The sequence below is a fragment of the Terrapene carolina genome, unplaced genomic scaffold (genome assembly GCF_002925995.2).
Source record: "Terrapene carolina triunguis isolate 2854851 unplaced genomic scaffold, T_m_triunguis-2.0 Scaffold179, whole genome shotgun sequence".
Lineage (NCBI taxonomy): Eukaryota > Metazoa > Chordata > Testudines > Emydidae > Terrapene > Terrapene triunguis.
Genome location: NW_020664530.1, coordinates 10,782,807 through 10,805,581, shown reverse-complemented (window position 1 = coordinate 10,805,581; position 22,775 = coordinate 10,782,807). Strand labels below are relative to the sequence as shown.

At 39.4% G+C, this 22,775-nt stretch overlaps 1 protein-coding gene across 1 annotated transcript in view; it reads right to left on the bottom strand.

The window, feature by feature from the left end:
- The window catches only part of LOC112117073 (ATP-binding cassette sub-family A member 13), a 288,528-nt gene that overhangs the window by 40,073 nt on the left and 225,680 nt on the right, over positions 1-22,775 (bottom strand). The window contains exons 52-55 of the mRNA XM_026654040.1: positions 20,222-20,378; positions 18,412-18,665; positions 16,121-16,313; positions 11,767-11,876 (exon numbers count right to left, since the gene is read on the bottom strand). Of these exons, the coding sequence (XP_026509825.1) occupies positions 11,767-11,876; positions 16,121-16,313; positions 18,412-18,665; positions 20,222-20,378 (714 nt within the window). The remainder of the gene's footprint in view (positions 1-11,766; positions 11,877-16,120; positions 16,314-18,411; positions 18,666-20,221; positions 20,379-22,775) is intronic.

Below are 22,775 nucleotides of genomic sequence, written 5' to 3'. Positions count from 1 at the left end.
TGGGGCGGCGAAAAAGCCAGAGCCGGCCCTGGTATCAAAGTATTTTAAATGCTCTCAAAAGTTAATTTATCATCATACGATGCACCTTGCTGGGGACTCGCTGGAATGGACTTCTCGCTCTTAATACAAAAGATATGTGAGTTTGCATTGAACCAAGAAGTGCATGTGGGGAGCTCTGTTAAACTCTAAAATGTGACACAACAAAATGAAAGTCAGGATTAAACCTCACCATTTGCCTATGGTCAGTTCAAGGGTTGCTCTTTAAAAAATATATATAAACATTACAGAATTTCTCCCAGCACTATTTCAAGCATATCTAAATCAAATTAAATGGTTTTTTAAGGCCATCTGCACCTTAGGGCATGGATTTACTAATGTGGACTATATTAGCATAAATTGGCAGAGGCAGTGGATTCCTTCCATAATGAACTCTGACATGCAGAAATTCTATTTATAGTCAATTCCTTCCTGGGCACCAAAGACATTGTAAGAGATACACAGAGCAACCTCAAATTAAGACAAACAGAGCAGAGCAATACAAACCTTCCTTTTGGCACAGCTGCTCCTTTTGGAGCACTAAAGTCTTGACTTGAGGCAATATGCAAGGCACATATGTAGGAGACCAAATTAAATGCTGGGGTAATTTTGCTAACTTCTGGAAACTTTCATTAGGGAGGAATTTAGTTTAGTGAGTCTAGTAACTGAATGGGAAACTCCCTTCCAGAATGGTTCTACCATCCGGGTGGAAAAGATCACCTATGGAAGCAAAACAACAAACAGCCAAAACATTCATTAAGTCTCAGTTTGAGTGACTATGCCTCAACAGGGATGTACTTTAGCTAGTTTTCTATTTTGCTTAGGGCAATAGAACCCATTTAGAGTCCCTGGCTCCACCGATTGTTCAAGACAATATCAGTATCTTGCTTCCAGTTCAGCATAAAGACGTAGAAATACAGGGGGTCCCTATGGTGAAGTATAACTTCCATAAAGGTGGGACACATTGCAAAGGAGTTTGAAATATTTTGCCATGTAGCCTTGCACACTTTTGCCCCGATCATGCAATTAGACCAACTAGTGCAGACCTTGTACTTATGTGGAGTCCTAATGGGTACAAAGGTCCTTGCTAGCAGATCCAATAGCAACATTAGGGCCTTTGTATTTTTATTGCCTTTAGCTCTTTACAAGATAGAAATATGTCATATATGCTTTACAGAGGACAAAAAGTCATTTGAGGTGGTGGGTGTTTGAAACTTTACTGGTATGTATAGTGTGATGCCTATTCTTCCCCCAGTGCAGTATAAGCAATCTCACTGACTGGGATCTCCAAATCAAAATGACTATGGGATGAGTGCTTTTTAGCTTTGCCCTATGCTTTTGTTGCATGCTGAAAAAACAGATTAATCAAAAAGATAGCTTAGTTTTCAAATGCTCTCCTGACTCAAGGAAGGAAACCATCACTCCCCACTGCTTTAAAATAAATTGACCTCCAAGGAAATCTCATCTTTCCATTTTACTTTCATGTGTACAGGAGAAATTAGCATTCCACCTGTTAACATGGTGTTACGCCAAAAATCCTCCTCATTATCTGCTGTACTGTAAAGGGTTTTGCATTCAAACCATAATTATCCTTAATTTATATTTTAAAGCTATTAGTTGCATTAATTATATTCTCCTCCTCCTCCCTCAGCACATACACATATAATATGCATGATGTTATTAAGCTAATCCATGTAAATGAGAAAAAGAGCAGGAAGAGAAAATAAAGTTGATTTTATATATGAAGCAAGATTCTATGATGACAAAGTCCAGGCTCGCTCTGTCTATAGCAATTGGATATATCAATAGACACAGTGTTTCTCAGCATAATACCAAAACAGCCTAAGCTTACAGAACAACTTGCATCTAAATTGCTTTAAAAACATCAATGACCTTTAGTGGTTACCTTTTAAACTTGTCAATAGCTTTAGGTAATACCTTAGAATACTGCATATACTGAAGTAAAGTTAATTATCTAGGCACTCTCTCTAATAAGTATAAGAACAATTAGATAATGCGCCAAATGTTGAGGTAACCTTATCTAAGGCAGAACTAGTAAGACTTAAGGTTGAATGTTGTAATAATAAAATAATTAGACTTAGCTCTTCTATAGCCTTTTCATTCGCAGATTGCAAAGTGCTTTACAGAAAAAGGCATTTTTACCCTCATCCTACAGATAGGGAAACTGAGGCATGAAAAACAACATCACACATTGATTCAGTGACTTAACAGAGACTACAGCACAGATGTAAAAGAAGTTTATTGACAAAGGGGTCTAATGCCCCGTTGTCTGACTCTAGTTTTATGCTGGTGGCACTCCACTGATTTCTCCATTTTGTTCAGCAAGATGATGTCATATCTAAATAGACTTAGTTTTCTATCCTTTAACCAAATTGTGAAGCTGTCTGGACTTTGATATGGAAAAGAAGCAGAATTCTTATATGAATGCAACAGCATAGAAGTCACCCACTCTCAAAAACCTCTTTCTCTTTCATACATGTTCATTCAGGAGCCAGGCTGCCACACCCAGGTGGCCTGGGTGCTCACGGTATACTGAACCTTGGATTAGAAGAGCCTTCATCCCAAAGGGAAAGACAACAAGGGTACTCTACAGAGAGATTCAGCAACTCCGCTAAACAAGGCCCTGCAGTACTTGCTACACCTAAAGAAGAATTTATGAATTGATTGGCTGCTGGGCTCAAAATTTCTTTGGCTAGCAGGGAATTGGAGAGAGTACTGAGGAAACCATTGGTTTCTGTGGAATCTGAGCATCTAATATTCAATGCAAGCAAAAAGTCCAGTTTCCTAGGCATTTTAGCCAAAGCAGGAGATACCATTGACAAAGGCTGGTGGTTTCTTCTTCTCTGCCGTCTAGAAGATGTAATCTTTATTGCAACAGGACAACTGCCTGCTCTGGGAAGCTAACAGGAAAAATAAGAACTCTTCTCTGTGAAGAACTGTTACGCTATACTAATCATGATTGAAAAAGTTGTGGGGGAAGCTCCCTAAAACATCACATATAACACAGGAACAGTGGTCTTTTCCCATTTCCATCTGCTGGCAGGAGAGAATTATACCATTCTCTGAGCTGCCAAAGCAGGGACATTGGGCAACATTTAAGAAAAGACATATAGGTGGGAAACAATTCAATTAACTAATCAGAAGAGGCTGAGAGAAAATCCCTTTTATGGTTGTAAAAACCAGCTTACACAAAGTGAGATTTGCACTGGCACAATGGTTAACCAATATGCAGCAGTTATCTGGAATGATCCTCAAAGTCCTGTTTGATGTGCAAGCATTGAATGATTACACCAAGGAAAGAGAGACTATGTTGCAATTGTTCCTCAGACTTCAAAGGAAAGACAAATGGGTTAAGAATCAGAAAGCAAATGCCAGCAGTTCAGTCACTCAAAGGGTTGTGGTTCAAAGAGGCAGCTCAGGGTACATGCTGTCTGAGATAGACAAAGGATACTAGCGCCTTCAGAGCCTGGTAAGGTATCCGTAAATGAAATTAACTTCTAACTACAGAAGGCCAGATTCTCAGCTGATGTAAATTAGTGTCATTCCATTGGATTCAATAGACCTGGCTGAAGACATGGCCCAGACTCTTTCCCCATGGATAGCCAGAAGAGTGCCTCACTTATCTCTTTTCACTCTCCCATGGTTACATGCCTTCTTCCTTATGCCTGGAATGCCCCCTTTGATGTGGTCTACCATGCCTTAACCTTTTATTTCTCAAATCCCTCCCTAAAAACACTTCCTCTATACATTGTAGAGAAAAATAAATACTATATATATATATATATATATATATATTAGTGACTGACACAAAAATCACAGACCTAACATGCTGCATGCTGAACTGCACAGCTCATTTGCACTGTTTTTCATAATACCCCATCCCTCCTATACTCCATTTGCATATTGCATACTTATATGGCAGGATCTCTGGGTCTACTAGATAAAGGCCATATTGTGGCCCATCTACTCTGGCCACACAGATGCCTTCAACCACATTTGAGCTCCCTGCTTAAAGCTATTGACAAATTTAAAAGGTAACCACTATACACTTCATTGATGTTTTTAAAGCAATTTAGATCGAAGTTGCATGTAAGCATAGGCTGCTGTATTGTTTTGGTATTATGCTGAGAAACACTGTGCCTATTGATGTATCCAATTGCTATAGACAGAGCGAGGCTGGACTCAAAGCCACGTTTCCCTCCCAAGGCTCCACATGCAGCAATGCAGCTTTATATAGGGAATTGAGCAAAAGCGCAATCTAGCCCTAAATAACCAAAGAAAATAAGAACTCATTTATCTGAATATAGTTAGTAATAGAGCTGTATAGGGAATGGTTTTCCCATCCTGTGAAAAATTTTGAGATTTCTACATTCATACCACATTGGGGTGAAAAATCAAAATCTCAAAAATTTCCCAGGATGGGAAAGTGATTCCCAACACAGCTCTGTTACTAAATATATTCAGATAAATGAATTCTTATTTTCTTGGTTCAGGTCAATTGAAGTGTTTCGTTTAAATAATTTCTAATTGTCTCAATGTTGAGCTTTTAATGATTTAATTCTTTTAAACTAAAAATTAAGTTTCTAAAAGAAATAGCTCAAAACAGAATTTTTGGTTTCATAAAGTGTCGAAATGAGAGATTTGGACAATTTTGAAACTTTCCCCCCCCCCCCCCCCCCAAAAAAAACCTGTTTCTAAAAGGGAAATTTGTTGAAACTGACCCTTTCCCACAAAAAATCTCAGTTTCAGTTAACTCATATTTTTGACGGAAAATTTTTAGTCAAAAAATTGCCGACCAGCTCTATTGAGTAGTTAAGAGAGTATAAAGTGTAACCTAGATATGTATGCATTATTAGGAGACAAAATAGCTACACAATTACATATTATTATTAACCTTTTTCAAAAGGTAAAGAACTGCTTAGCTCCCACATCAGAGGCAGCACAGTCTAGCAGCTAGAGCAGGGAAATGGGAGCACTGGGTCCTATTCCAGCCACTTGATCTAATTTTCTGTATAAAGTCTCTGTGTCTTGGTCACCTCACCTGTAAACTGGGGATAATAATACTTCTTTTGCATTATAAAGCGCTTTGAGAAAGTTCAGGGAGTGGGGAGAAAGGCTTTATATAAACGCAGTGTTGTTCTTGGTTTTGCAAAGTGTTGTAGTGTCTATGAAAGAAAGGGCAGCCTCACTAAAGTCACTAGGGATAAAGTTTTGCCCCCCAGTTATTTTTTCACCAGTCTCCCTATGGTCTTTTAACTCAGCGTCCCTAGTGTGTTCCAGAAAACCTTCATACTCCCGCCTGCCCAGAAACGTGTGCTGGGACAGTCTGGGGCACTGAATCAAAAAAAGACCATAGGAGAATGTTGGAAAAACACCGCAGGGTGAAAACACGCTCATCTTACACAAATCGACCAACTGACTTCAGGGAGACTAGTGGTGAGCGAGGCAACCAGGATTTGGCCCTTTCTATTTTGTGATGTTAACAAAAACAGAATTTGGACATTTAAGGGCTGATTTTTAGAGGTGCTCAGTAACCCAAACTCCCATTGGCCTAAAAGCTCAGCTCCTCTGAAAAACCCCCCTTGCTGTGCTGGAAGACTTGTCTTATTGTTGACACTCATTTACACTTGGATTTTTGCAGCTTTTTTCAGGCAGTACAAGCATAAAGTAAAGGCAGTGATATAATCCAGTACTTGCATTGGTTTCAACAGAGAGATAAATTCTATTAATTAGTCAAAATGAAATACAAATTTATAAATCACAAAAGTAGTTAGGAACTCCATTGTGCTTATCACTGCACATTTGATTCAGTGCATACTAATACTCAATTAACATTATAAAAAACCCAAGGTTAAAAATATAATTAATGTAACTATAGCTTAGTTATAATTAAAGTAATTATACTGATATACAGTGTTACAACAGCCATCTCAGCCATTATATTGATGCAAATTTATTCTGCTTTTGAAGTAAAGCTATTTGAATTACATTTTTAATTATTTATCAAGCTGAATATCATAACCATGAAAACAGCCCCAGTTCTGGTTGAAAAGAAATACTGTAGTTTCCCCTCTTTGGAGAGGTACCCTCTGGCCTTATGAATTTCTAATCCAAGATTTTAGATAAAAAATGACTTCTAGTTCAAATATGAATGGGAGTTGCTGTAAAAGAGAATCTCTCTATACACTGGAATTCATGGGAGAGAAATTAAATCAGTCATATTAGGAGTGTCAAATGTTAATTACTTTATCCACTGGTTTCAATGGGACATCTTGTGCCCATCCTATCTAATCCTTGTCAATAGGACCCCAATTCAGCAAACCACTTAAACACAGGCTTTGCCTTAAGCACAGGCTTAAGTTCATGACTATTCCACAAAGCACTCAGACACAAGTATGTGCTGAGAATTAAGCTTAAGTAGCAGTGAAGTGAGAGCCAAAGAAACTGTCAAGTTCTCTTATGCTGGTCTGTGGCTAATACTTGAAAGTGCTTTGACATCCTCCTGAGGGATCTTTATCTAGCCCTCTTCAGCGGCAGGGGCTGTGTGTCATACAGAGCCCTTGAAGGTAGTTGGGGCAAAGTAAAGAAGGATAACTGAGATGGAGGGAAGAAGGCAGCTACCCAACATAACTAAGAAAATGGTACAGACGTATAGTGCCTATTTGTGTGGCATGGTAGTGATATTTAGTTTCTAACAGCGACATCTAAATGTGAGCACTATGGTCTCCTTTCTTTTTCTATTTAGACATGCTAGGTAAGTGTGTGCTTTTAAGAGTACGTTATACACAATCTTATTCCTTACAGCATGAGAGCCCAATACCATATTATTGAAAACTGATGGCTATGACATACAGATATCATTCAAAAATGGGATATGTGGCAAGATTTTCCTAACGTTTTTAAAGTGTCATTATCTATAATATAGGTAAGGACATTTGGGTTTTTTTAATATGATATTTTTGCCCCTTTAACTCCCATGGACAGAGGTCAGAAATGTTATAGTATTCCATTGTCCTGGTGTTTCATTTCCACACCTTCCAGAGTGACTGCTTGTGATATTGTTCCTTGGCTTGGGTTAGTATTAGGTTTCAATTAACTCTAACTGGGAGGCATTACCAGTATTCAATAATCGTTTATATAATTTGGATGACTGTGTCACTGAATTATGGCAGTGCTAATGAGGTGCATACAATATGAAAAGGTAAAACTGTTTTTAAGTAGTACATTGCTATTACTGTGTCATGTTTGCTTGTAATTACTGCTACATTTGTATTAGCTCTCTTTCTGGAACATTTTTATTAGAGTGGTTAATTACAGCTAGAACATGGTAGTAAAACCTTACTATTTGCCTATAGCCTTCACGTCTGAGGAGGAGTACTGAAATAAAAAATGCAATTCTTTGGTGGACTGATTGTGTGCCTTAGACAGAATAAATATGTTTCAGTGGGAAATTCAATAAGGCCTATCACAGTAAATGCACAGGAACCACTTGAAATACACATCTACTTTGGGCTGCATTAAAGAAATAGTATAGTAATAAATATTATGGGACAAATACATCCCTGGGAAGATGCTATTGAAGACCGTGGAATTTCAGGAGGGATTAATTTGGCCCTAATTACTTAAAAACAAATGATTGCTCTGTGGTATCAATAACTCCTTGTATTATTAACTCTGAATGACATTTTAAAATATTATTTACTTTCCACCTTTTAATACATTTTGCCCAATTTGCATAGTGAAATTCTAGAGGTCAATTTTCTCTTTGGTTCTCATGTGCTACACAGTGCTTTTGGTTTTGGGTTTCCAACACTTAAAAAATGATTTTCAATGCTTTTTTTTTTAAATACATGAAAAATACTTCCTTTCACATTAAGTTTTTCAAACACAGTCTTGTCTTTAAAAAACAAACAAACAAAAAAATTTTAAGATCAAGATTTCCAAATGTGCCTATTGTTTTTGGGTGCCCAACGTGAGACCCCTTAAAGGGGCTTTATTTTCAGAGGGTGGGTGGGTATGAGGCACTTTCTGAAAATAAAGCCCCTTTAAGGTGACTCAAGTCAGCTACTCCAAAATAGAGGTACCCAAAAATCACCAGGTACTTTTGAAAATCTTGTCTTTTGAAAATCTGGGCCTAAACAATGGACCTTTGGTATAAAAGATGGCAGGTCAAATTCAATCCTGGTGTTACAATGACTTCAATGGAATTACTCCAGGGATGCATTTGGTCATTTCTGACGTTCCTTATTTCAATGTGCATGAATCTATTGCAATGTAAAGGCATGTAGGAAATATTTAATTGTTCAAATGCCTTTTGAGCTGCTTTGGGATTTTTTTTTCAAGTTATCTTTTCCTTTGAGTTATATGAATTAGATTATCAAATATCTGTGCCAATAACTGAACATATATATAGCAGCCCAAGACAGAGAGAGATAAGCAACATCTGACTGTGTAGGAAGGATTCAGCTTCTTTTTTCATGACGTATCCTGTAAATTGTGTATTGTATAGGTATTGACCATTAAAAGTAGCCCTTTGACCTGTTCTTCATGAGTTAAACCTTCGCTAGATGGTTGTGCTGAAACAGAGGTTTGTAGATCTTCCCAAGAAAAAGATTAAAAAAATTGGAGATACAGGATGTGTGTTCATTTCAACCATCCCCACTGTGGGCAAGATTGTGTCTTTAAGCCACTGCGCCCATGTTGTCTATCAGTGGCTGTTCCCAGTGGCATAGAACTTGAAAAGGCTGGCAGCCCGAACTACCACTGCTGCATGGATGTCCCACCCACAAATATAACTCTGCTGGCCTTGAGAGAGGAGTGCAAGGCCAGAGCCCCACTCTGCTTTCTTTTGCAGCAGGAATGCCTGGGCCTTGAACTGCCTTGTGGGTGGTGGTGAGGGAGGGAGGAAAGGGAAAAGAGAAGGCTTCCTGCATGCACTCCAGCCTCCTCTTGTCCCCACACTGGGATAGCCCATATAGCAGCCCAGGGACTATTCATGCACAAATAAAATTCAGACACTTTCCCCCATTTCTTTATACTTGGCACATTTATTCTCAGTAAACCGACCTTTAAACTTACGAGGAAAACAAGATTTCAGAAAGTTACAACTGACTTTCCTGATGCAGGGTTACCATACGTCCGGATTTTCCCAGACTTGTCCGGCTTTTTGGTCTTCAAATCCCCGTCCGGGGGGAATTGCCAAAAAGCCGAACATGTCCTGGAAAATACTCCCAGCTTTGTATTGCCGGCATCCCTGCCCCAGTCCCCTGCTTACCTTAGAGCGGCTCTGGCAGGCTGCGAGCTGCAGGCGGATTCACCCGCGGCGGCGGCTGCTGCTGCTCCCCCCCAGACACCTCAGCTTTGTGTAGCTGAAGAACCGAGCTGCCCGAGTGCTACCGGCTTCACGGTTTGCCGGGCAGCCCCCAGACCCTGCGCCCCCGGCCGGGTGCGTCCCCTCCCGGGCTCCGGCTGCGCTGGGGAAGTGCCCGGCCGGGGGCGCAGGGTCTGGAGGTCTGGGGGCTGCCCAGCAAACCGTGAAGCCGGTAGCGCTCGGGCAGCTGTTTTGCGTGGCTGGGAGGGAGGAGGGGGAATGTGGGGCACTCAGGGGAGGGGGCGGAGTTGGGGCGGGGACTTTGGGGAAGGGGCAGAGTTGGGGCAGGGCCGGGGCAGAGTTGGGGCGGGGCCGGGGAAGGGGCGGGGCCAGGGCCCCGTGGAGTGTCCTCTTTTTTTAATGTTTAAATATGGTAACCCTACCTGATGTAACAAAAACTACTGAGCGCTTGTAGAGTCCTTAGAGGGCCTCTTTCAGTGCACAGCAAATTAGAGGAACAGAAGCCTTTCCATGACTCGGTGAACTTTCAATGTTGTTTTTGCCTCTAAATACTCACATAAATGTGGTAGCTAAAGAGCCGGGATTTGGTCACTGATGTTCCATTTTCAATACGTGTTAGCTGAAGCTGCAGTTCAGAAATATCTGGAACTGGGAAATGTTTATGATACTCCCCAAATAGAAAACAGCTACCAAAATAACTAAAAATAGCTGATTTCCTTGTGCTGGCATTTCTTGTTTAGTTTGGTGGTTTGGACTGGGGAGGGAGTTCTATTCATGTTCTTTTTAATCTGGGTGATTTTGGTAATTACATAAAAAAGACTGATAGATCAAAAAAAGAACCAAGTGAAACTAATGCAATACCCCACCACAGGCATTTCTGTTTCCATCTCCTCACTTTCCTGCATTAAATCTTAGCTCAAGTGATACACAGACCATGCCCCCCCCCCCATCTTACTGGCCTTTCAATTTCACCAACAATTCCATCCGATCACATCCCACATCAGTAATTACTAGAAGCAGTGGAGGAAAGCTAGAGTGAAATGGCTGCCTGGGGAAATTCCAAGCGGTGTACATCCAGGGAAGGGAATATGGCTGGAGAATAGGGAATGTGGCCAGACTGCTGCTGTGCTCCTGCAATCCTCGCCTGTCAGAGCATTTTCCCAAAGCTACTCTAAGTGGCTTCTTGGGAAATTATGAGTGCCTCGGGGCACCAGTCATCTTTGTAGGCTGCTACTGTGCACACACTCTCTCTCTCTCTCACCAGGCATGAGGATCAGACCCAAAGAGAGGAGAGTGTACATTTTTCAACTGACAACACTACACAGGTCAGCTTGGCTTAGCAGTAGGTGCTAAAGCATGAAGGAAACAGCGAGGGAGAGGGAGAGTGAAAGTGCACGCAGTCATAAATCACTACTAATTTCCTCTTAACACTTGTTCTGGTATTATATCCACTCATTCCCCTAATACAATCTACAAGTGCTGTATAACTGAATCTCTGATTTACGGCTACAACTTCCTCATTACCACCAGCTTGTTCTAATATTGCAGTTTTGAAGACACAGAAATATAAACACATATTTTATACATACAGGATTTCAGACTTTTTCATTTAACCACTGGCATGTCACTACTTATTCTCCTCTTTAAACTATAATGTCCTAATCTTTGCAATCACTCTCCATTTAAAATTCTTTCCACACTTTACTTATAGGGATTTTTGTATTTTTTTAACATTTATTTTTGGGTTGCCTTTTTTTTTTTTTGTGTTAACATTTTACATTTAATTTCTTGGGGGGTGGGGGGCAACATTGCACATGAAAAGCATCAAAATCAAGGCAATAAGTATACTCAAGGTTAACAAATGTATGTGAGCAGGAACAGTGTCCCCTTGCTATGTAATACCCCTGCTCTTCCTGATCACCTCTGCACTTGATTAATTGATTAATCTGGGGGGTTCCACTAAGCATTTAGAAATTAGCCCTCCTGAGTACTTCTTAGGAGTCGAACAGTGAAAATCTTTTGGTCTGGTATTGATTTATGGGGATGTGTATGTGTGTACCTGTAGAATATGTGCTGACATTTCCTACCTCCCACTCGATTGAATCAACCCATTTCCAATTAACTGAACTGCTCGACAGGATTAAATAATGTTAAACTGCTTAACCCAGTCAGCTGACTTTAAAAGCTTTGTTTTTGTTTGTTTTTTTGGCACCATAGACTTTGTAATAATAATGCGGTGTGCGGTAAATTGTGAAAGAATACAAACCACTCCTTGGAATACGATATAAAGAGCTGTAAGCATGCTGAGGCTTTCCTAGGTTTGATCATAAGCCTTATCATCAAGTAACAGTATTCTGATCGAGCTCTATGCTATTTACCCTGTAGGAGTCCTGATAACAGCACGCCCCCCAGATGGGGTGATGTCTCCAGTCAGCATCTTAAATGTTGTACTTTTCCCAGCACCATTTGCTCCCAGGAGCCCGAAGCACTAACGGGAAGGAGAAAAAAGTAATAATTATCTTTACAGAAATATCACAACTAACAACATTAACCTTTCATCATGTTTTGTTTTTTTCACTCCTGGACTAGTTGTGAAGAGATCATACATGTGGGTGTGCAAATTTCAAAATCACCTAAGTGACATAGGAATGCATGTATCAGGGGGTAGCCGTGTTAGTCTGTATCCACAAAAACAATAAGGAGTCTGGGGGCACCTTAAAGACTAACAGATTTATTTGGGCAGAAGCTTTCGTGGGTAAAAAACCTCACTTCTTCAGATGCATGGAGTGAATGTGTATAAATATACACATACACGCACGATGAAATAAATACACAAACACATATTCCTATGTCTCTTAGGTGCATACACTCTCATATTATATCTGTGTACACACACACACACACACACGAGGTAATTTCAACCTTTGTAAGGTTTCTTGAAAAAGGAATTCAGTCAAATTAAAGGGAAAAGGCAATGTAATAAAAACACTATTTTGATCACTGTGGATAAAAGTTCCAAATATTTCCTAAGTCCCATTTTGCAAATAACTACTTAGACACTTAGGACCCTTTGTATCATTGAAAGTCCTATTCAGTGAACACATATAGTTACCTTCAGTATTATAAGCAATGGAAATATTTTCCTTTAAAGTCATGAAAAAGGACAAAAGCAAGATTAATAAAAGTGTGTGTGTGTGTGTGTGTGTGTGTGTGGTTTACACCTTTGTCTTCTCTTTGCTGGATATTGGCCAATTTTTAAGCCATTTGGATAATATTCTTTGGAAACTGGGAAAGGTTTGAGGTTCCCATTTTGCCATTTCCCATATGTTGCTAACAGACAGTGCCTAAGGTGGGAGCAAATGTACTTATACTGCAGACAAAGTAACCTCCTACCTCCCGACACCCGAGGGAACAGGGAAACAAAGTTTTTGCCTATTGGATGAGGGGGAGATAATAAACACTGACATACATACACACACACCTATGATGGCTCCACTCAATGTTCCCTCTGCAGACAGAGCTGGGATGTTCAGCTCACTGTCCCCAAGGATTGAGAAGAATGACAGTGAGCCTTCTTGCTGATCCCATGACAACAAATGATGAGGGTGTGAGTCAGCTTACCATCCTCAGAAAATGATGAAGCGGACAGTGTGTTGAGGGGCAAGATTTAGGGACTAGAGGCTGGGAATCTGCATCTTCACTCCCCTCCCCTGGTCTGAGGAAGGGCAGGAGTGGAGGGGTGTGCTCAGTATTTCCTTTTCCTCCTCCTACTTCCCCACCTCCAACTATCACCTCAAACTGTTCAGTCTAGAAATGCAGAAATTCCAAATTCTTCAGTCTAGATCCCTGGATGCAGAGGACTAGTTTTAATAAGGTTGGCTACAAAATCTAGACATTCACCACAGAAACGTGACCTCCTGAAAATTCTATCAGGGCTCAATACAGTTTATAAACTTCACACTAAATCTGGAAAAGTTTGCAAAGTCTTTCAGCAGGGTTTACCATCCAGAGTTGGTTATGCAAACAGTTTTGTAAAACCTCATCTGGAACAGCTCACGAACAAATCTGAACCGCATGGAATCAAGGAATCTGAGAGCTCTTTCACTAGATCCAACTGAGCTCCCGGAGTATACCCAGCTTTCAGATTGTATAATCTGCTTCAGTGAAATTACTTGGGGCCAGAAGAGTTTACAGACATATCTGGCAGAATTTGTAAATTCTATCATCTCAACAGCTAGAATTAAAGGAGGTCCCAGAATCCTCTAGTATAGCCTATAATGTTTGTAAGGTTCATCAGCAGAACAGCTCTAGTATAGTGGAAATATTAGTAGAGTGTTTGATTCAAATACCGTATTGTTTTGTGTTTAATTGAATAATATGTATAATCTTTATGTCACAACTATGATTACAGCAAAACAGTCTTACTATCCTACTATCAAAAGAAAATATACCAACTGCTTCAATTTACAAATAATAGCTTTTAAAACTACTTTCTAAAAAAAACTAAGGCAATTTTCCCACCACCAAATTTACTAAATTACAATTACAGTTGTAAATAACTATTACATTAAAACCACATTACTACAATGTTGCAGTTATTTTAAAAAACAAGTATTTGAAGTCTGGAAGTTTAAAGTTAAGGTTAAAGTTAAGAAATATTTGAAAGTCAGGAATTTCACAGCTGTGGTTTCATGACCAGCCCTGAGTTTGACCTGACCAACCTTCTACCTTTTCACCAAGAACCCTCTTAATCAAAACCACTATACTGCCAAATCAATATACCTCATTTACATTTGTGAAACAGACCATAAGCCTTTATCTAAATATAGTAATAAAAAAAATAGTAGGTTTGGAGTTTGGCTCCATTTCCTACTGTATATACACTATCAACCATATAGATATAGCATGAAGATCTACAACCCATTGCAGCCCTCACATCATGACATAAGGGCTACAGTCCTAAATATGGTCTCTTCTGTAGTGCAAGCATCCATTGACTGTAGGAATTGCCACCTCTGTTCCCACAGAGTTGAGTGCAGTCTGGAAACATCATTTTCTCACAGACATCACTGCAGAATGGAGATTCAAATCTGCTTCATCAACCCTCCAAAATACACATGGATTGAAACATTCCACAGCTTTGTAATTCCCTGACATGTCTCAGTTATCACATCAGAAAATGGCTGCACTGGGGATGAGGATACCAGGCCAGACAAAGTTGTTTGACAGTTGTAATGAACAAATGTGCTCACCTGCCTAACAACTACAGACGATGTTCTTCGAGCCACATTGTGAACATTACCAGCCACCTCAGGAAAACACACTGATCCCTGACTGCCATGATGAGGACGACCATGAAGGAATTGGCTGTGAGCTCCTCAAGTAGCCAATTTCACCTCCCAAACTGAACCAACTTGCCTGGAATTTGGAGGGAGGCACACAGGTTGCAGGAGGACAGAGTTTTAAGGAGGCACCAGGAGGTTAGTCTGTATTCTCATGCTGGAATGCTAACTACACATTTGCAGTTTATCTGTAAATAGCTCTCTTAATAAAGAGCTAGTTTAGTTTTTACAAGCATTGAGTCTTTTCATGCTGTTGGCATGTGGCATCTTAAATATTAACTGGTCAATATTGTGGATGGCAGTGTCTGAAATGTGCTAACCATGTGTGCCCCAAACCCAGCACTGAACAGTATGTGCTAATAGCAGGGGAGTACCCTCTGCCACCAATGTCATTCAGTTAAGCACTGCAACATGTACCCATGCTAGGCCAGGGACTGCATTCTAGTGGTGTACATTATTTTAATTTAATTAACCAATTTATATTTTCAGCTGTATTTTAATGAAGTTGTAAGTCTGATAAGTAGGCTTACATTAGCAATAATAAACTTTGTCTTAGGCATTTCCTAGCAGCTGATCACTGATTGGTTAAAAACCCACAGTGTCACATGCTGGCGTCTCACCTCCTCCAACTGGTTATTAGGAACCAGGAAATACCCTTCCCTTCCCTGACAGCATTTATAGAATAAAGGCAATAATTCCTCATCTGCATTTTTGGAAGTTAAATCTCCACGTACCTCTTAAACTGGAAAAACTAGTTAACTTTCCTCTGACATCTTAAGGTTCTACAATGTTTAAAGATTCAGATTTAGGTTTAGGTTCATTCAAATATACTGGGACTGTTTCCGGAGGGTCAAATCCTCATTGGTTTTAATCTTTCCTAACTCAGGCAAAACTCCTATTTAAGCTAATTAGAGTTTAGCTCAAGGACAATTCAGAATTTAGTCCATGGTCTGTGAATTGTTTAACTAGATATGCACAGTAGTTTCATACCTAAACAACACTTACTTCCATATAAGAGCAGGCTGAAAATCTATGTTGCTTTTTTACTTTTAGGTTACTCTAATCCATACAATATCTCAGTAAAAACAAGCCAAAAGAAATAATCCTTTTCATGCAACGAACACAACAACAAAAAAGAGACGTAAACCAAAAAGTAATATATCAATCACCAACAATTGCTTCTAAAATGTTAACAGTCCCCAGCAGTGCTTTCAACTCTGCCCAACATTATCGATTTCTCAGAAATTACTGCAATTGGAAAGCTTCTGCTAGCAACCACAGAGCTTTGATTTCAGACTTTGTGAACATGCCTGAACAATTGCCATGATTACACAATTGTTTTTTTTTTAAAAGAAGAGAAATGAAAAGGAAAAAATATAGAACCTTTTACCTCTCCCCTTGGTATCCCCAAGCTAATGTCTTTCACAGCAGTGTTCCTCTTGCTGAAACCTTGGTAACATTTCCTGAGATTGTACAGTAGAAGGATATCATTTTGAGTTCTTCCACCAAAGAGCCTCTTTCGTTCCACTTCTACATCCTCGTCTTCTGAAGGATTGACTGTGCTGCTGATGGAACAGTGACTCCTAAGAAGAAAAGATCACAATAAATGGCAAATTACGCACGTCATTCCATGGATAACTAAAAAGGAGCACTTTTCTGCTTATTAGAGATGGCATGGAAAACAACTTTTAGATCTGCAAATATTTTTGAGATTTCTGGGGAAAAATTCAACCCAAATCAGAACAAAAAACTCAAAAATTTTAATGGAACTGGAATATATTTTGTTTTGAAGCCTGGGCTCCATTTACAGTTCATTAACACCAAATCGTTTCCATGCAACATTTCAATTTCGGCAAGTTGACAAATTGACAAAAATTGTTTCTTCGGAATTTTTCCAACAAGTTCTGCTTATGCTCCATTAAGGTTCAGCCATTCAAATCTCAACAGGATCCAATGCTTCACAGCAACCCCTACACATTTGCTCTGTAATTCCCATTGATTCTGACAAACATGGTCCATTTTTCATTTTTTTTTAAATGGAAGGATATAGCATACTATTCCGCAGGGGAAATAGGGGTACTGAAGTTAGATTGAAATGTCATTTGAGCATGGAGATAAATCTGCTATACAATTTGAAAATACACCTGAACTGAGGGGGTGGAAAGAAGCAGTATTTGCAAAATGGGAGCACAGGGAGTGAAATGCATCTAGGTAGGTTTTTTTTTTTAAGCTACAAATTAAAATTACTTTAAAAGCATGAGCCCAAAATGAAACTTTTCTTAAGGAATACTTGCCACATTCTTTTATACTGTAGATATACACCAACGGAAAAACAGGGATGATGGGATGATAAGAGACATAAGCCAAACAGGCATCTGCCTAGGTAGGGGACCCACAGAAAAAACTCTTCAGGTCTTTTCTATTAAAAGAAAGTTAAACTAAAGTTCTGACATTGGTCTCTCCATGAAAAAGATACTGCTGGAGAAGCCAGAAACGTGAGGTGGCTTTGCTAGAAACTTTGCAAGGGGCTCTTGTTGGAATTAGGCCAGCTTTGAAGAACACACACATTGCCTGCCTTGCTCTGGGGTTCACACAAATAAGGAAAATGAATACTATATCACAGATGTTCTCCTCTTGAGCAAAAGCAGTTGAAGGTGAACAAAATGTGAGCATGAAGTGCACACTCCTTCTCTGGTCCAAAATGACAGTGCAAGTTGAAGGCTAAGGACCACAGAGATGACAGCCTCTAACCCTGGCATGTCCCAGTCCCTTCCCTCCATGTACAGCAGTATGTCAAGTCTAGTAGACTGCCATGGGCTCAGTGCCCTCTGTTTTCTTTAATTCCACAGAGCAAGTCACAGAATGCAAAATAATGCTGCCTGAGGCATCAGTAATTCCCCACAATTTTACTGTGTCTAGGTGGTTTTGAAAAGCAGGGAACATGCAGCATATAGGTACCCCTTTGCTCTGTCCCACCATTCTTCCTATGAGGACAAGGGTCTAGAGCAAGCTTTTGTATAAAGGCAGTATTCAGTGCGAGCAGGATCAAACTGAAGAAGCATAAGTTGGTACAATTCACCATATTATAAGACTGAACATACATAGGGCAGGGCGCAGTTCTTAATGCGAAAATGTTTCACAGAAAAGCCAAGCTTTCAGAAGCATTTTAAAGGAGGAAGAGGAGGAGACTGCTTGTTTTCCAACATGATCTTTCAGTACAATGGCACGTGAGGGAAGAAGAACCCTGCAAGTGGATGTCAGAGATCGATAGTTTGTTACCAGCACAGCTTTCCGGGAAAACCTGTCTCCTGCAGCGAAGGAATTAATATAAATAAGAGAAAATCTAAAATATTATAATATTGGCAAAATTCCTTCTAGATGCTACACCAGAACTGCTATTAGAGCTAAGGAATTTCATAGAAAGCTGCTCATGGTTTAAAAGTTAATCAAATAACTGAACAAATTCTCCCATCTGGCTTCTTTTGAAGCTCTCTTTCCCAGCTTAGGTGACTAATAAAGATACAGAAATAGAAAGCCATAATGCATGGGCTCATTACAGCCAAATGGAATAATGATCAGCTTGTCTTATCTTCTAGTTTTCAGAAGGACTTAATCTTCTCTGTTTTAGGGAAATTAGTCAATGTCCATGAAAGCAGAGTATAAATGATACACACCACATACCTTAGTTTCTGGAGCAGGTCCCAATGCAGCAGAACCCTCAGGAGTAGAATAACTGTGCCCTGCAGGGCCATTGCCACAAAGATCCAACCCAGGAAATTCATCTCAAAAGGACTCACATAAGAATCGATTCCAAAGCTGCTTGTCAGGTCAAACTTGATCTGATTGTAGGAAAGTTCTAGTAAACCCTGGCCCAAGCAGAATGGTGGGAAAACAATAAAGGCCCACTTGAGGATGTTGTAGATATTCTGCAAATTCTGTAAAGAAAGGAGTTGGTTGGGGTTGGGCAAAAGCAAGGAGGAGAAAATGTTGAATCTCTTAGGGTACGTCTACACTACCCGCCGGATCAGCGGGTAGCGATTGATCTATCGGGGATCGATTTATTGCGTGTAGTGTAGACGTGATAAATCGATCCCCGATCTCTCTCCCGTCGACTGCTGAACTCCAGCAGTGTGAGAGGCGGAAGCAAAGTAGATGGGGGAGCCGCAGCCGTCGATCCCGCACCGCGAGGACGCGAAGTAAGTAATTTTAATTCGATCTAAGATACGTTGACTTCAGCTATGCTATTCTTGTAGCTGAAGTTGCATAGCTTAGATTGATCCCCCCCCAGTGTAGACCAGGCCATAGAAATAGAAAATTAAGCAGACTTAAAGGCTATGAGCTTTATTCTATTCTCACTCCAGTCTGACACTGTTGCAACTCAATTTACTTCAGTGGAGTCTATTCTTATTTACACCAGTGCGAGATAAGAATCAGGCCCTGGACCATTTCAAAATTTTGAAACTTAAGTCCATATGCAATTCTAACCCACAGATTATTTTGGATACAGATGGTCTCTTATTCTAAGTTTGTATGGTGCCTAGTTCAATGGTTTTGGGTCCCTAGGTAGTGCCATAATACAAATAGTAATTGTTTCCACCTGGAACACTACCAACAGCAACATTTTTAGGGATCTACTATTCTCTAGATTCTTATATATAAACAAAATGTCTCTAGTTTTTCTTGATAAAATTAAGAGTGAAAGTCATGGTAGCATGACAAGAAGTATTAGTGAATGTGTGTTTAGGAGCAGTACCAGAACATATATAGTACTTCAGCAATATATTATATACATTTTGCAACATGTAAGCACAATGGAATGATCAGGGTCAGTTTACTCACCATTCCTTTGCTCTTGCAGTTTTAAAATTTGAGTGCCATAAAAACCGAGCCACAACCTTAGTCAAATTTGTCCTCAAATGTGAACCCCAACCCGGAGCCAAAATTTAATCCAGATCTGTATTCAAACATCACTTCCTCAGCATAGTCCATTTAGATAGGTTTTGAAAACTATGGAGTTTCCATCTCCTCCTCTCAATTCATGTGCACAATTCCCATTGAGATTAATATTAATGGGAGTTACATATATGCACTGAGGGAATGTATTATTATTCACACAATACACTATATCTCCTTTAAACAACTGGCTTACCACTTATGTCAATATTATTCAAACAAATTTTGCAACACACATTATCTATTCAGTGGACTTGAACAGCTCCCATTATGTGCAAATTATGAATTAAAGGTCTGGAAAATATTACAGTTTCAATTAAAGCTGTTTTTGCATTATTAGAGTGCAATTCTTTTTTTTTTTTAAACAAGTAAAGCCTTTGGGTTTATAAAATGTTGTGAGGAACAATAACCTATAATGATTTGGGATGAAGAAAAAGTGAGATATTTCATTACAATTTAAACTGCAAGTGTTTGGCGTTGGAAAATACATTCCTATACACATCATTTATGGGAACTGATGCTGAGTTTACATACTGACCTGTGCTTTGGAAACTGTGGCTAACAAATGAGGCAAGAGGGTCACCAGCATGGTACAAAGACCAAACACAAAGTTTAAGGAGATATAAGAAATGAAAGCTATGTCTGAACTTGAGAAGAATCTGGACATCAGATACATCCATGGTAAAGTTGCATATCTGAAACAAGTAAAAAAAAGAATAGAACCACATCATAAATAATTTATGGTTTACTCCACCAGCTGACTCCTGAGCTCAGTATCCTTTGTGTCACTGTAAAGAAATATAACAGCTACTCATTGATTTTACGATTTATAACTCCTTTCCAAATCCTTCAGCCTCACTGGTGGAAACACTTACCTATCTGGCTCACCATACTTTCCTGTATCTCACATACATATCTACTGCTATGTGAGGACCAGCTGTAACACGTTCTTTTCTGTTTATTAACCTCATATCTTTTCTTTCATGGCTCCAGGTAGCTCACCACCTTGATTTCTGAACAATTGCAAAACCAAGCCATTTTATACACTTCAGCTACAATGAGATACAGTAAAAAGAAACTTGTTTAACAATAAACTTTGGTCACACATCTGCCATCTGTTCTTATAGATTTCACCGCAAAAAAATTATAGCATGCTGGAACTGGAACTAAGCGCTGTGAAAACCATCTCCAAGCGATAGCTTATGACTGCTACAGACAGCACATTAGCACTCTGAATTATCTATAATGGACAAATGTTTAGCACAGTGGTTACCATTAAAACATCAACATTAGCATACAGTTCCCACACAGTAGTATCTGAGATATGGCAGCATAAATTTGAAGTAATTTGAGTAATATTTAGGTGACTAAAGAAAGAATGAGCAGAGATATGTTGCCCAGTCAGACCATCTGATGCACAAAAGAGCAAAAATGTCAGCTTCTTGACAAACAAGAGTGAGATGTACCCACAGAACGTTGCCCATAAGTGTAGTCCAGGGAACTCACTTGAGCATGAACACTGTGGAAAGAACAGTATATTGGAGTAAAAAATGCAAAGCAGGACATGCTTACCAGAACTATCGGGCAGGACTGCATATACAACATGAGCAGCTCACATACCAAAAATGAACTTATTCATGTCTTTTTGAAAAACTACGGTCTTATTGAAACACAAGTGACTGAGTCACTCCAGGAGTCACACGGTGAAAGGCTATAAAACTGGGTGTTCTGCAGGACATCAGATTAAATGAACAACAACAGATTTTAAGGCTAGAGAAGACCATAGTGTTTTGCACTTTTATGGCACCTTCCTTGTGAGAATCTCAAAACACTTTACAAACTTTACTGAATTAAACCTCCCCACTCCCCCTGTTAAGTTGTAGGTGCTATTATCCCTAGTTTACAGGCACAGAGAGGTTAAGTGACTTGCTCAAGGTCTCCAAGGAAGTTTGTGGTAGAGTTTAGACTAGAACTTTTATTTCCAAGTTTCCAGTTCCATGCCTTAACCGACTTTCCTCCCCTTTGTGCTGAAATCACTACTCTGAATTTTATTGAGTTAAACTAGTGCAAATACAGAATAACTCCATTGAAGACAATGGAGTTCAATGGCTTAAGTGGAGTTACATCAATATAAATGAGATGAGAATTTAACCTACAGGTGTTTTGCCTGACTAAGAACCAAGAATATAAAAATTTAGCTCTAAAATTGTATGGAGTTCTGGCAGATCACATAAAGTCCATACCAGTCTCAGATTCTATTTTCCTGCCTTCCCCTCCTGCAAAAGTGAGTTTAAAGCACCCATATATCATGAGATACTTTGAACTGAGCACAGGTCATTTTGGACAGATGTGCATGAAAGGTAGTGCCGTACAAAATTTCTGCTACCGGGCAGGAAAAAAAAAATAAGGACAGAGAAGCTGTCTCATGAATTCTGGATATTTTAAAAAATGTCAGTAACCCAACTTGAATTAAGACACCCGGATGATGATTTTTTTTTAAGCAGAATGCTTTCAGTAATGTTAAGCTTCTGTCACATAACTGGGTCATTAAGGATTTTTGTCTTTATTTTAAGTTGGACAAAGCCTGACAAAATGCCTTTTTAAGATCACAAATTGTTACTGAAAAATTTAAAGGGAAAAACTGACACAGAATATACATACAAGGACATTACATGAAACATTTATGGCGGTGGGGGCGAGAGGAAAGAGTCACAAAAGTACTTCACTGAATTGTGTGTTTGGAGCCAGGAAGGGATGGTGTGTGAAGAAGGCCTAGTACAAATAAATATGTGTATTTGTATGTCACACAGCGTTTCCTGGAGTCTTGTTAAATTTATTGAACATTTGATTGGTACAGTACTTTTTAAGATCCACTGATATAGGAACTGATCCTGCACCACTGAAGTCAATGGAAGTTACATCACTGACTTCAACTAGAGCTGGATCAGGCCCACACAGTACAAGAAGGTTTATTCTTAATGGTTTGAACTCCATTACAAGCCAGCCATAGCTCTGCTTTTGTAAATGCTCAAACTCTCTAATTAATAGACACATATTCTGAAGTAACTTCAACCATAACTTGGCTAAAATAA